General features: G+C 35.0%; 1 protein-coding gene and 1 pseudogene across 12 annotated transcripts in view; one reads left to right on the top strand and one right to left on the bottom strand.

Annotated features, from left to right (window-relative positions):
• Positions 1-15,680, bottom strand: part of CCDC73 (coiled-coil domain containing 73) — a 138,337-nt gene that overhangs the window by 54,366 nt on the left and 68,291 nt on the right. For 9 of the 12 annotated variants that reach the window (XM_038563087.1, XM_038563091.1, XM_038563093.1 and 6 more), the window contains one exon: positions 5,417-5,455. In XM_038563087.1, the coding sequence (XP_038419015.1) occupies positions 5,417-5,455 (39 nt within the window). The remainder of the gene's footprint in view (positions 1-5,416; positions 5,456-15,680) is intronic. The other 3 variants (XM_038563089.1, XM_038563096.1, XM_038563099.1) reach the window with 1 other exon arrangement.
• Positions 7,839-8,681, top strand: LOC100682924 (annotated as a pseudogene).

Genomic DNA, 15,680 nt, shown 5'->3' with positions numbered 1-15,680 from the left:
GTGTTCTCTTTTCTCCACATCCTTGCCAACACTTGTTTCTTGAGTAGCCACTTGAACAGATATGAGGTGATAGCTCATTGTAGTTTTGATGGGCATTTCCTTGATAACCAGTGGTGCTGAGGATCTTATCATGCGTCTGTTGGCCATATAAATGTCCTCTTTGGAGGTTTGTTCATGTTTTCTGCTCATTTTTAATTGGATTGTTTTGGGGGTGAGTTTTTTAAGTTTTTTATATATCATGGAAACTAACCCTTTATTGGATATGCCATTCCATTCCAAAGGTTGTCTTTTAGTTCTGTTGTTTCCCTTGCTGTGCAGAAGCTTTTTTAAAAAACTTTTTTTTAAAGATTTTATTTATTCATGAGACAGAGAGAGAGAGAGGCAGAGACATAGGCTGAGGGAGATGCAGGATCCCCATGGAGAGCCTGATGTGGTACTTAATCCCAGGACCCCAGGATCATGACCTGAGCTGAAGGCAGATGCTGAACCACTGAGCCACCCAGGTGCCCTGTTTTTTAAAAATTTTGATTTGGTTCCAATAGTTTATTTTTGCTTTGATTTCCCTTGCCTTGGAAGACCCATCTAGAAAAATGTTGCTATAACTGATGTCAGAGACATTTCCGCCTGTGGTCTCTTCAGGATTTTAATGGTTTCAGGTCTCACAGTTAGGTCTTTAATCACTTTAAGTTTATTTTTGTGCATGGTATAAGAAAGTGGTCCAGTTTTCCAACAGCATTTTTTGAAGAGACTGTCAACAGCTGGATATTCTTTCCTGTTCTGTATAATTGTGGTTTTATTTCTGGGTTTTCTATTTTATTCCATTGATCTATGTGTCTATTTTTGTGCCAGAACCACACTATTTTCACTCCTACAGCTTTGTAATATAACTTGAAGTCCAGAGTTGTGATGCCTCCAGGAATTTTTTTTTCTCTTTAAAGATTTTGTTTATTTATTCATAGAGAGAGGCAGAGACACAGGCAGAGGGAGAAGCAGGCTCCACGCAGGAAGCCCGATGCGGGACTCAATCCCGGGTCTCTAGGATCACACCCCAGGCTGCAGGTAGTGTTAAACCACTGCGCCACCGGGGCCGCCCTGCTTTTCTTTTTTAAAATTGCTTTGGCTATTCAGGGTCTTTGGTGGTTCCATATAAATTTTAAAATTGCTGGTATTAGTTCTGTGAAAAATGCTGTTGGTATTCTGATAGGGATTGCATTAGATGTGTAGAATGTTTTGGGTAGCACAGACATTTTAATGATATTTGTTCTTCTCATCCATGAGAATGGCATGTCTATTTCTTTGTGTCCTTAATTTCATTCATCAGTGTTTTATAGCTTTCAGAGTATATGTAGGTTTTTCACCTTTTTGGTTAGGTTTGTTCCTAGATATCTTATTATTTTTTGTGCAATTATAAATGGGATTTGTTTTCTTAATTTCTGTTTCATAATTGATGCATAGAAATTCAACAGATTTCTGTACATTGATTTTGTATCCTGCGACTTTCCTGAATTCATTTATCAGTTCTAGTAGTTTTTAATTGATTCTTTCTGGTTTTCATTACATAGTATCATGTCATCCGCAAATAGTGAAAGTTTTACTTCTTCCTTACTGTTTTGGATGCCTTTTATTTTGTTGTCTAATTGTTGTGGCTAGGACTTCCAGTACCATGTTGAATAAATGTGGTAAGAGTGGAGTGGACATCTTTGTCTTGTTCTGGACTTTAGGGGAAAAGCCCCCAGTTTTTCTTCATTGAGGATGATGTTAGCTGTGAGTTTTTCATGATGTTTATTATGTTGAGGTTTGTTACCTTTAAATCTACTTTAAGAGGGTTTTTTTTTTTAATCATGAATGGATATTGTACGTCAAATGCTCTTTCTGCATCTATTGAAAAACCCTATGGTCCTCATCTTTCTCTTATTGATATGAATCAGCATGATAATGCTGATTGACTTGGAAATATTGAACTGCCCTTGCATCCCTGGAATAAATCCCACTTGATCATGGTGAATGATTTTAATGTAATGTTGAATTTGGTTTTCTAGTAATTTACTGAGGATATTTGCATCTATGTTCACCAGGGATACTAACCAGTTGTTCTCTTTTTTACTGGTGTCTTTATCCAGTTTGGGTTTCAGGATAATGCTGGCCTCAGAATGAATTTTAAAGTTTTCCTTCTGGGATGCCTAGGTGGCTCAGAGGTTGACCCTCTGCCTTTGGCTCAGGTCGTGATCCAGGGGGGCCTGCTTCCCCCTCACCTACATCTCTGCCTCTCTTTCTGTGTGTCTCATGAATCAATAAAAAATCTTTTTAAAAAAAATTTCCTTCTTTTTTCTATTTTTTAGAATACTGTGTGAAAAACGGGTATTAACTCTTCTTTAAATGTTTGGTAGAATTCATCTGTGAAGCCAGCTGGTGCTGAACTTTGTTGGGAGTTTTTCTATTACTTATTTAATTTCTGCTGGTGATCAGTCTGTTCAAATTTTCTATTTCTTCCTGCTTTAGTTTTGGTAGGTTATATGTTTCTTGGTAGGTTATATGTTTCTAGGAATTTATCCATTTCTCCTAGATTGTACAATTTGTTGGCATATAGTTTTTCATAATTTCTTTATTTCCTGGTTGACCTACTCATTGTTTAGTACCATGATATTTAACCTCCACATATTTGTGGTCTCCAGATGTTTTCTTATGGTTGACTTCCAGTGGTCAAGGAATTTTTCAAAATTTCAGTTCATATCAATTTTTATAGTCTTTATGAGAATATTGTCCACAACATATTAATATAGGTTTCTTTAACCTTTCAGTTAAAAAGGTAAATATAATAGGCTGTCAATGCCTGCAAAGATTAATAATTCTGTAACTAAAACTATAGCAAAGATTAAAGTAATTTAGTTGGTTTTCTCTATATACGTAGAACTCTATATACACTAGAATACTTTGTGATATACTCTATTCCAATGTTCTTGTTTAAAGTCAATTAAAATGCAATTTCATTTGTATGACATAATTCCGATTTTCAAATACATTAACCTATTCAATGGCCATTATACTTTTATAAAAACTTTTAAATTACATGGACACCCATAACTCATTAGCCTATAGAGGCCCATATGGGATTGTTCGTATATGAACCTACTTGGCTGCTCTGATATGGTTTTGATAATGAGATGAAGAGGCCAGTTGTCAAGTCTGCCACTAATTGCATGTCAGCAAATAGCTTAAATTCTTTGGGAAGCAACAACAAAAACCAAATGGTAACACCCCTTGCTTGAGAAACCCAAGAACATTTTAAAGAATAATATAAATAACTTTAGTGTGTTATTAACACTTTAATATTACATACTATATCATAGTAAAGATAATTTTATTATGATGACTAAGAAATAGTTAGCTACATACTGTTTTTGTTTTTACCTCTGAATTTGTTCAAGCTATTTTCTTTTACACAATTTTACTACTAAATGCAAAGACTCTGTCCACAGAGTAGAGAGTGAATGTTAGGATTCACTGCTTTCCTAATACAAATTAAAATTTAACAAGGTTAATCACCGAAAAACAAGATTAAAGGAAATAAAGACAGTATCTGCATAATTAAAAGTGAAGTGTGCAGGTGTGTGCACGTGTGTAGTCTAAAAGATTACTTTAAAGCTTCAAGTCATTTAAATAGGAATAATTTTTTTATTTATTTTTATTTTTTTAGGAATAATTTTTTAAAATAGTATTTACACACAACTTTTTACAACTACATTGACTAATAAAAGGAATAGCTGCTAATTTCCCCGTTTTCTTATTTCCTTATAGAGACCAATTTGAAAACCTTTAAGAATAAAACTAATTTCCCTTAAAATAATTAATTCATTAAAGTAAATTTTAGAGAAAAAGATAAAAACTCAAAAAGAAACTTCATACATTCTTCAAAATCTATTATGCAACCTACTTTTCAATTTCTCAAAATGAACTCAAAATAATTTCTCACTTTTTAAACAAACTATGGCATCTTAAGATACTTTTACCTTTTTTAATCACAAAGATAAGGCATATAATACTTAAAAACTAACTTAGTTATACTAACACGTTGTGTGTACAGATATAACTAATATTTACAATTATGAAGATTATTTCCAGACAAGTCTTCATTCTAAAAACATTCTATGAAAGGAAAAAAGGTGGTGATTTTAAATCATATGAAACCTTCAGTACTCAACCTTTTTTTAATTTAATTAAGAAAAATGAATCTTTCTTAAAAGTCTTTTCTTTAGAGGAAAGTGATATACAAAAAAAACAAAATGGAATAAAATAAAACACACTTTATGTTGCCTTTGATCTTTAACTTGTAGCCTTATCTCCCAGGTCAGAGGGCACATTATTCAATTTCACTGTATTTTGTGTAAAACCGCTGTAGCGTTGAAGATGACTTTCAGTACAAATGTCATGGTACTTAAAGCTAAACCAGAATCTAGTTTTTCAGCTTCTTAATTAAAATCATAGTTTAAAATATCTGACAATATTATCTTTATTCTTTCCAGTTGAACAGCGACAGAATTTTCACATCTTTTATTCAATCAAGCTTAGCAATCTTTCTAAGGCTCTTTTATTTTCTAACACACCAAAAACAATTTCAAGAAGCAAAACAGTTACCTTATTTTTCTGTATTTAATAAAAAGTGACCCCTCATTTCTTATTTCTCATATGTATAATATACAAACCTCACCAAAATTTACTTGTCTTAAGGTATGCTCCAAAGAAGGAAGACTGATAGCATAAGCCCACCCAAAAAGCCCTCAGAAGATTTAAGTGGAAAAAAAAAAAAAAGAAGATTTAAGTGGATATGGGAGAATTTTGCTCAATCAAAAAACTACAGGGGAAAAAATCCTTCTGAATCAAATAAGGATAGGAAAAGAGAATATCCAAGTAAATATTCCATAAAACACTATGCTGTAAAAATGCAAATATTAATTTTAATATCCTATAGAAGAGGAAGGCACAGCAAACACTTGTTGAATGGTAAAAAATAAAGGCCATATCCCAAGTGTCATATTCAAATGCAACTTCATATTACTTTAATTTTTCAGGCAATCATTAATAACTACATGTTTGTATAAATACCTAGAAAAGATAATAAAATAATAGATTTATTGTTCTTATTTCCTTGTTGTTTGATATTAACATAAGACCTCTATCAATAATCTGGGAACTGGGTTAAATTTATTTTATAATATGTAAATACTATGTAATCCAGAAATAAATTTGTGAAATAAATTCATTTAATCTATATTTGAAATTATAATTCAGTCTTTTAAAAGGGATATCATAATATCCAGTTTCAATTTTTTTAATACATAAAAGTCACTTATATTGACAAGATACCACACACATTATATTCTAATCTGGGGAGTGGGTGTATATTTTGTAATTTTCTTACCATTTCACTTACTTTCTTCTGTAAAGAATATTTAGAAACCTTGAAAAAAACAAGGAGAAAGTTCATTATAATTCTGCACTTATCTGTTACAAATTCCTCCCAATATTAAAATTGTATGCTATAAAATGTGGTGTTTATTTCCCATGCACTATTTTTTTCAAGACGTTATTTACCATAACTTTCTTCCATATAATAAAAACAATAGGGATCCCTGGGTGGCGCAGCGGTTTGGCGCCTGCCTTTGGCCCAGGGCGCGATCCTGGAGACCCGGGATCGAATCCCACATCGGGCTCCCGGTGCATGGAGCCTGCTTCTCCCTCTGCCTGTGTCTCTGCCTCTCTCTCTCTCTGTAACTATCATAAATAAATAAAAATTTAAAAAAAAATTTAAAAATATAAAAAAAAATAATAAAATAAATAAAATAAAAACAATACATTCATTAATTATTCAACACATACTTATGGAGTACCTACCATATACCAGCCACTTTCTTACAAGTCTGGGATACAGCACTGAACAAAACAGATCCCTGTCCTTTTTTTAGAAGCGGTCTAGTAGGGGTAGTGGTAGACAGACAATAAAATATAGGTAAAAAGTAGAGGTTAGAGAATGACAACTACTATGAAGGAAAATAAAGCAAGCAAAATAGCAAGAACAGCCCAGGAGAATTTCCTATGTAGTATCAGCTCTTCATTGAAGATAATCTAATAAAATGGAAAAACATAGGGAAAAAAATTTTATTTTTTTAAATTTTTTATTTATTTATGATAATCACACACACAGGGGGGGGGGGCAGAGTCATAGGCAGAGGGATAAGCAGGTTCCATGCACCAGGAGCCTGACGTGGGATTCGATCCTGGGTCTCCAAGATCACGCCCTGGGCCAAAGGCAGACGCTAAACCATTGCGCCACCCAGGGATCCCGGGAAAAAAGTTTTAAACAGATGATCTCACAACACAGAAGTAATAATCATTAATACTCTGGTACTTCCAGCTATTTTTCTATGCATTTATACTTTAAGAGAGAGCCAGTAGGAAGTGGGATAATAATATATGTACTACTTTATAACCCATTTTTACTTAATATAGAAGGAACACCTTTCTAAAACAAATTAATCTACAATGCAACTTTTTAATGGTTACATAGTATTCTACTGTTTAACTTAATACCATAGTTTACCAAATCACTCATTTTTGTAGATTTGCCCAGTACGCAGTTTTCTTTCTTTTTTTTTTTTTTTAAGATTTTATTTATTTATTCATGACAGACACAGAGAGAGAGAGAGAGAGGCAGAGACACACAGGCAGAGGGAGAAGCAGGCTCCATGCAGGGAGCCTGACGTGGGACTCGATCCAGGGTCTCCAGGATCACACCCCGGGCCACAGGCAATGCTAAACAGCTGTGGGCCACCCGGGGCTGCCCAGTTTGCAGTTTTCTAACACTACTGTGAAATAAACATGCTTGTACCAGGAAGTATACTCATCTTAGCAGAATAAATTCCAAGAAGCAGAATTCCTATTTTCTGTTCCCTTTCATAAACTCTTAGCAATTCTTATGAAGTCCTCTGGAGTGGCTGATCAACTTAAACTCCAACCAGCTGTGTAAGTGCTCATTTTCCTAAATCTCTTATTTGCTAAATCTTAAGCAAAAATAATTACTTCACATTTCCTATGAAATCACTCTAGCATACTGCCTTAAGTAAGCTGATAATTTTGGGACACCTGGGTGGCTCAGCAGTTAAGCGTCTGCCCTCGGCTCAGGGCATGATCCTGGAGTCCCGGGATCAAGTACCACATCAGGTTCCCCACATGGAGCCTGCTTTCTCCCTCTGCCTGTCTCTCTCTCTCTCTTTCTCTCTGTGTGTGTGTATGTGTCTCATGAATAAATAAAATCTTTTTTAAAATTTTTTTTAAATTTTTATTTATTTATGATAGTCACAGAGAGAGAGAGAGAGGCAGAGACACAGGCAGAGGAAGAAGCAGGCTCCATGCACCGGGAGCCCGATGTGGGATTCGATCCCGGGTCTCCAGGATCGCGCCCTGGGCCAAAGGCAGGCGCCAAACCGCTGCGCCACCCAGGGATCCCAATAAATAAAATCTTAATAAAAAAATCTTGTCCAGCTTAAAATCTGGGGATTATAGAAAATAAGACTATAAATAAGTTAAAATATATAGTCTATTAAATATTGAGAAGAACTAAAGAAAAATAAATCAAGGAAGGGGATGTGTAAGATACCCAAGAAAATCCTTCCTTCCTGAGATGGCATCTTTTGAGTCAAGACTTGATAGGAGCAAGGAAGAGAATTCAGCAACTGCAAAGGCCCTAAGGTAGGAGAACATATGGCATGTTCAAAACAAGAAAGAGAAATTGGACCTTCTTGCAAAAATGCATCTGCCCTTATTTCGTGAGCTCTCCTAACAGCATGGCCCCCAAATGCCAGTCTTCACTCTGCTTCAAACAAAGAAACTGAGACTGCCTCCTGCCCTCAAGGCAGAGAAGACTTCAACCTCTCAGCACTTGCCAAAGGGAGAAACGAAACTGCAAGAAGCAATTGAACATATTGATGAAGTACAGAATGAAATAGACAATGAACAAGCCAGTGAGGAGATTTTTAAAGTAGAACAGAAATATAACAAACCCCACCCACCATTTTTTTCAGAATAGGTTGGAATTGATTGCCAAAATCCCAAATTTTGGGGTAACAACATTTGTCAACAATCTACAAGCCTCTGTACTACTTGAGAAGGAAGATGAAGAGGCGCTGCATTATCTGACAAGAGTTGAAGTGACAGAATTTGAAGATACTAAATCAGGTTACAGAACAGATTTTTATCTTGATGAAAACCCTTACTTCGAAAATAAAGTTCTCTCTAAAGAATTTCATCTGATCCATCTTCAAAGTCCACTGAAATTAAATGGAAACTTGGGAAGGGTCTGATGAAACGTTCAAGTCAAACACACAATAAAGCCAGCAGGAAGAGATGGCCTGAGGAACTGAAGAGCTTCTTCACCGAAGAGCTTCATGATGGTTTACTGACCATCCTCATACAGGTGCAGACGAGTTAGGAGAGGTCATCAAAGATGATATTTAGCCAAATCCATCACAGCACTACTTGGTTCCCAATATGGATGATGAAGAAGGGGAAGGAGAAGAAGATAAGGTGATGAAGGATTAGAAGAGATTGAAAAGGAGATGAGGATTAAGAGTGAAGAAGATGATGGTGATGATGAGGGGGAAGAAGAGGATGAAGGAGGTGATGACTAATGAAATACTGATAGATTCCAACCTTCCTTTGTGAATTTTTTACAGTCCCTGGGAGCAAGCTGCAATCTCTCCGCCCCCACCCCTTGTGCTTATTCACCCTGTTTTTTGAAATCTCTTTTCTCTCCCTTTATACCATGGTTCTTGACTAATTTTGGGGGAAATACCTTGAGCAGAATACAGTGGGAAAAGAAGCTCTACTCCTTTCTGTTCCTAATTCATTTTTATCCCTTCCTGTTTCAACAAAAATTTTACAGAATCAACCCCCCCGTGCCCTCTGGGAAAAAAGAAAAACCTTCTGCTACCTTAGCTCTGCTGGAAGCTGGAGGGTGCTAGGCCCCGGTGTAGTGGTGCACAGAATTCTAGCTTTCTTCCCCCTTTCTCTGTATATTGGGCTCAGAGATTATATTGTGCCTCAATGTGAATATGGACAGCTAAGCTAGCACTTACCAACATGTATCTGTCTACTTTATCTTGTCAAAAAAAAAAAAAAAAAGGAAAGAAAGAAAGAAAGAAAATTTTTAAATGAGGTTATAGAATATCAGAAAAATTTGAAATTTAGATGTCTGAGTAGGTTAAGTGGGCATTTTGACAATATGGCTTCTCCTTTGGCATGTTTAATTGTGATTTTTAATGGACATCCTTGTGGTTTAAGTTGATACTTTTTAAATAAAATTCTATCCAAATGACTTGAGCCTGCCACTCAATGGAAGAATCAGCAGAACTTGGACTTTATTTGGAATTGACATTCTCAATTGTAATTTTGTTCCTATATATTTTTAAATTTTCCTTTTGTTTCACTGGAAAATAAGATGATGCTCAGTTTTAAACATTAAAAGTGAACAAGTTGCTTTGTTACAATAAAACTAAATGTGAACTCACAGAAGAACAAGAGGGCCAGTGTGACTGGAAGGGAACAAGCAAGGGAAAGAACAGCAACAGCTGAGAGAAGAGTAGGAGGCAAGAGGGGCAAATCATCGTCAGTCTTGTAACGCACAATACAGATTCAGGTTTATATACTGACTGAGACAGGAAGACATTCAAAAGTTCCAAGCACAAGTGTAACATAGCCTGACTTAATTTTTGGAAGAATCACACTGTTATGTTAACAGTAACAGAGTATACAGGTGTAAGCAAGTAAACCACTATCCAGATGAAAAAGGATAATTAAAGAGGACTCGGGTTTTAATAATGAATGTAGTGAGAATATAGTCTGAATATACTCTGAGGGAAATGGTGAGGAAAAAAAGCTGCAACAAGTAAAAAAAAAAAAAGGGAGCTATAATTAATAAGGAAAGAAAAGACAAAAGTTTTGAGGAGGGGGACATTTTCTAAAACAAAAAAAAAATCATGTTCATGTTCATGACTTTGAATATATCAAATTTCATGTCAATCCAGGTGGGATTTGGGGCTAAAGATATATATTTGAAAGTGCTTCATACATAGATCCCTTCTGAAAGACATGAGATGGGATGAGATCAGAGTATTTTTTAAGGCATATAGACAAAAGAAAAGTAAAAGGGTAGAAATTATCTAGAAAAATAAGAGGAAAACAAACTTCAGAACACTTTCGTTCTAATTCTGAAATCATTATTCACTACTGTAATAGTTAATTTTACATGGCAACTTTATTGGAACAAAAGGTGCCTAGAATAAACATTATTTCTGAGTGTGTCAGTGAGGGTGTTTCTGGAAGAGATGAGCATTTGAATCAGAATCCGTGAAGTAGATTGTGGTACTTCTCTGCTTCCATAAAGGGTAACCTAATTCCTCATAATAAATCTCTTTCTATATGTATATCCTACTGGTTCTGTTTCACTGAAGAATCTTCACTAACACAGCTACCATTTGCCAAAGGTAAAACTCATACACCTAGAGCATATTTACAAAATTATTTTAATTCATTGTTTTTCAGACATTAACACTTCTGCATTTAGTTCTTTCTGAATTATGATTCACAGCTATATTTTATCAACATTTCTAGAGCACTTCCCAACTTAACAACCTACCACATAGTTGCATTCCTATGAAACATAAGTAGAATTTGACCGTAATATAACTAGACTGACATAAAATCTTTTTACGGAGGCTATTATATATAATGACTTTTTTTCATTCTAAAATTAAATATAAGTGGATTATAGTATGAGATACAGACATCTTTCTGATACAGGAACAAAACTATGCTAACACTAATAAACTTATTAACTACAAAAGACAGTTTCAAAGATAAAGCACAAATGTTTTCCTATTATGGTTATCCCTCACTTTATGGAAAGTTTCATAAAAAGCTACTATAAAATGCATTTCTTTAGAGCAAACCCTATTTTCCCACTATTTTTCCATTAGCGAGCTTTATGTTACTTGGTAATAAAATCCTTCAAAATTATATTTAAAAATATTTAACCTTTTCCCCTTCCTGAACAATTCAGTCCTAAGTCCATGGGGTGGGATAGGGCAAGGTTAGTGTTCAGGGAAGGGATGAAGGGGTCATGGTGGCAGCATTCCAGAACAGGGTGTCAGGCCTGAATGGGGAAAAGAGGATCCCAATGAGAGAGAGGGAAATCTGTGAGGATTTCTTCAAGATCCAAGTAGTTTCCTCAACTACTGGGAGGAGTCAGAAGCTGAGTAAGGTATTATTTACAGATGACAGGATACTATATACAGAAAACATGAGAGACACCTGGCTTGCTCAGTTGGAAGACCATGTGACTCTTGATCTCAGGGTCAAAAGGTAAAGCCCCATGTTGGGTGTAAAGATTACTAAAGAAAAGAAAAAGCCCAAAAGATTCCACCAAAATACTACCAGAACTGATAAACGAATTCAGGGAAGTTGCAGGATACAAAATTGATGTGGAAAAATGTTATATTTCTATACACCAGTAATGAAGCAGCAGAGAGAGAAATTAAGAAAACAGATCCAGGTAGCCCTAGCAGCTCAGTGGTTTAGCGCCGCCTTCAGCCCAAGGCCTGATCCTGGAAACCCAGGATGGAGCTCCACGTCGGGCTCCCCGTATGGAGCCTGCTTCTCCCTCTGCCTGTGTCTCTCTGCCTCTCTCTCTCTCTCTGTCTCTTATGAATAAATAAATAAAATATTTAAAAAAAAGAAAACAAATCCCATTTATAACTGCACAAAAAATAAAAAGATATCTAGGAACAAACTTAACCAAAAAGGTGAAAGACCAATATTCTGAAAGCTATAAAACACTGATGAATGAAACTGAAGAGGACACAAAGAAATATAAAGACATACCATTCTCATGGATTGGAAGAACAAATATTGTTAAAAATGTCTGTGCAATCCACACATTTAATTGCAATCCCTATCAAAATACCAACAGCATTTTTCACAGAACTAGAACCAACAATTCTAAAATTTGTATGGAACCACAAAAGACCCTGAATACCCAAAGCAATTTTTAAAAAGAAAAGCAAATTCCTGGAGGCATCACAATTCTGGACTTCAAGTTATATTACAAAGCTGTAGTAATGAAAACAGTGTGGTTCTGGCACAAAAATAGACACATAGATCAATGGAATAGAATAGAAAACCCAGAAATAAACCCAGAAAACCCAGAAATAAATGTTCAATTAATCTTTGACAGAGCAGGAAAGAATATCCAACTGTTGACAGTCCCTTCAAAATATGCTGTTGGAAAACTGGACCACTTTCTTATACCATGCACAAAAATAAACTTAAAATGATAAAGACCTAACTGTGAGACCTGAGACCATTAAAATCCTGAAGAGACCACAGGCGGAAATGTCTCTGACATTAGCTGTAGCAACACTTTTCTAGATATGTCTCTCAAGGCAAGGGAAATTAAAGCAAAAACAAACTATTGGAACTACATCACGATTTTTAAGAAGCTTCTGCACAGCAAAGGAAACAATAAACAAAACTAAAAGACAACCTTTGGAATGGGAGAAGATATTTGCAAATGACATATCCGATAGAGTTAGTTTCCAATATATATAAAGAACTTAAACTCAACACCCCAAAAACAATCCAATTAAAAATGAACAGATAGTTTTCCAAAGAGGACATTTATATGGCCAACAGACGCATGAAAAGATCTTCAGCATCACTGATTATCAAGGAAATGCCCATCGAAACTAAAATGAGATATCACCTCACACCTGTTCAAATGGCTAAAACTCGAGAAATAACAAGTGTTGGCAAGGATGTGGAGAAAAGAGAACACTCATGTAGTGTTGGTGGGAATGCAAACTGGTACAGCCACTGTGGAAAACATTATGGAGGTTCCCCAAGAGTTAAAGAGAGAACTACTGTACAATCTAGTAATTGCACTATTCAGTATTTACCCTCGAAATGCACTAATTAATTCAAAGGGATAAATGCACCCCTATGTTTACAGCTATGTTACAATAACTAAGATATGGAAGCAGCCCAAGTGTACATCGATAGATGAACGGATAAAGATGTGGTGTGTGTGTATGCAATATATACAATGGAATATTATTCAGCTATAAAAAATAATGAAATCTTGCCATTTGCAACGACATAGTTGGAGCTAGAGTGTATAATGCTAAGCAGAATAAGTCAGAGAAAGACAAATACCGTATCATCTCACTTCCATGTAAAATTTAAGAAACAAATAAGCAAAGTTTAGAGAGAAGGGGAGAGAAAAGAAAAAGGCAAACAAAGAAATAGACTCTTAACTATAGAGAATAAACTGATGGTTACCAGAGGGGAGGTGGATGGGGAGAAGGTTAAAATAGGTGATAGTGGTTAAGGAATGCATCTGTCATAAACAGCACTGAGTGATGTATGGAATTGTTGGAATCACCATATTGTACACCTGAAACTAATTAATATAACACTGTATGTTAACTATACTGGAATTAAAATAAAATTTATTCCAGTAAAATTCCTGTAAAAGGGTAACCCAGCTCATAGTGCCAGACTCAAAGCAGGAAAAAAAGGGGCATCCAGATTAGGAAGAAGGCATGGCAAAATGCCAAACTGGTTGTATACAAGGTAGTTTATCAAAGAAGTAAAAATATTAAGGAAAAAGAATGTCACATTTCTCACTGTAATAGAAAAGAAATGTGTAAGTACAGAAAGGAAATAAACTACAATTAACCTTGTGGTTTTGTATTAAAATTGGAGGTAATGTGAATTTATAGTTTTGATATACACAGGTTGTTAGGAAAATAAACATTATAAATTATACATAAACATAAATTATATTTGTGTGTATATAATACATACATAGATCTCAGTCTACCAAGAAAGTCTGAGAGCAGTGACATACCCATAGTAATGAGTATAACAGTGCCCAGATCTTTGCTTCTACATACCATTTGCCATTAAAAGGAACCAAGGAAACATGGAGAAATGATTCATTCCAGTGCAGGGTCAGATAAATTACAAAATGATCCTGACATATTTTGCTTTTATCTAAAAGCAGGAAAATGCTGAAAGAATGAAGACATATCCAAAGAACTCAGTAATTGGCTTTATGGACTTCCACTCACCAAATCAAGGGTGTGTTGAGCAACAAAATAAATTACAGTCATAGATTTTAATCCATTGAAAAAAACAATGAATCTATACTGATATAAACAAATATACAACTATAGTAAAATTTTTATTAGAAACAGGATTTACATAATTTCAAAGTATCTCCCTACAAAATACTCTGATTACAAAGGGGAAAAGAGTTCCTTTTCAATGGAGAAAGTTGTCAGATACTACCTTAATCAAAGTGCACATCACCAATAGTGAAAATGAAATCATGAACTGTCTGATAGGATTCAATTATAAGAACAAGAAATTTCTTCTGTAATATTACTGCCAAAGACATACAACTAATTCTTTTTTTTTTTTTAAGATTTTATTTATTTATTCATGAGAGACACAGAGACAGAGAGAGGCAGAGACACAGGCAGAGGGAGAAGCACGCTCCATGCAGGGAGCCTGATGTGGGACTCGATCCTGGGTCTCCAGGATCACATCCTGGGCCGAAGGCAGCGCTAAACCACTAAGCCACCCAGGCAGCCCCATACAGCTAATTCTAATCATGAGGAAACGTCATTATAAACAGACATTGAAGGACATCTACAAAATAACTGGTCTGTATTCTTTAAGAGTGTCAAATCCATAAAAATTAGACAAATACTGGCGAACTAGTCTAGATAAAAGAAATTAAAGAGATATGACAAACAAATGCAACCCAAGATCCTAAGCTGGATCTTTTTGCTCTACAACACCTTATTAGGACAACTAGTAAAACCTCACTGGGGTATGATAATTAGATTTTAATTATATGTTAACGTTAACTCACTGATTTTGATGGTGTTGTTATGGTTTTATAAGAGAATGTCCTTGATTGTAGGAAAGATAAACTATAGTTTTGGGGATAGTAGGGTATAAGATGGCACACTACTCTTAAATCATTCAGGAAAACGTAAGTTCTTTATATTGTATTTCCAATATCTCTGTAAATTTATGATTCTCCAAGCTAAAAAATATCCAAATGTCTACCAATTCCTCATGGATAAATGTACACACTACAGGAATGTAATTTCCCTTGTCACTGTGTTAGTGAAGGCTTAATAAAATTGTGTTTCAATGGTACAAACAATAAATTATTGTATTAAATATGCCCTCAGTTCTGTGGAAGTAATTACTATCTTAATTTATAAATTCAGTAAGTTTAAAATTTAATGAAATAATGACATAATAGATCTATAGAGCTGAAAATCTCCCAATCCAGCTTTTACCATCTTCTATCTATGCTCTCATATTTATGCCTCTTCTGGGTGGGTAAATGAAGACCTCTCCCAAATTCCTTATTCCTGACTTTGAGAGTAAGGAATGTAGATATGTTAGTGGTTCATGAAGTGATCTTGTTCGGGAAATTCTGTTTGTTTGGGAAATTCTGACATATTTCAATTTCTTCACTTTACATAAAGGAAAATGAGGCTCAGGAAGACAAAGTATCTTATCACAGGATCATGTAATAAATCATTAGT

Source organism: Canis lupus, chromosome 18, assembly GCF_011100685.1.
Source record: "Canis lupus familiaris isolate Mischka breed German Shepherd chromosome 18, alternate assembly UU_Cfam_GSD_1.0, whole genome shotgun sequence".
Lineage (NCBI taxonomy): Eukaryota > Metazoa > Chordata > Mammalia > Carnivora > Canidae > Canis > Canis lupus.
This window is presented reverse-complemented; position numbering and strand designations above follow the sequence as displayed.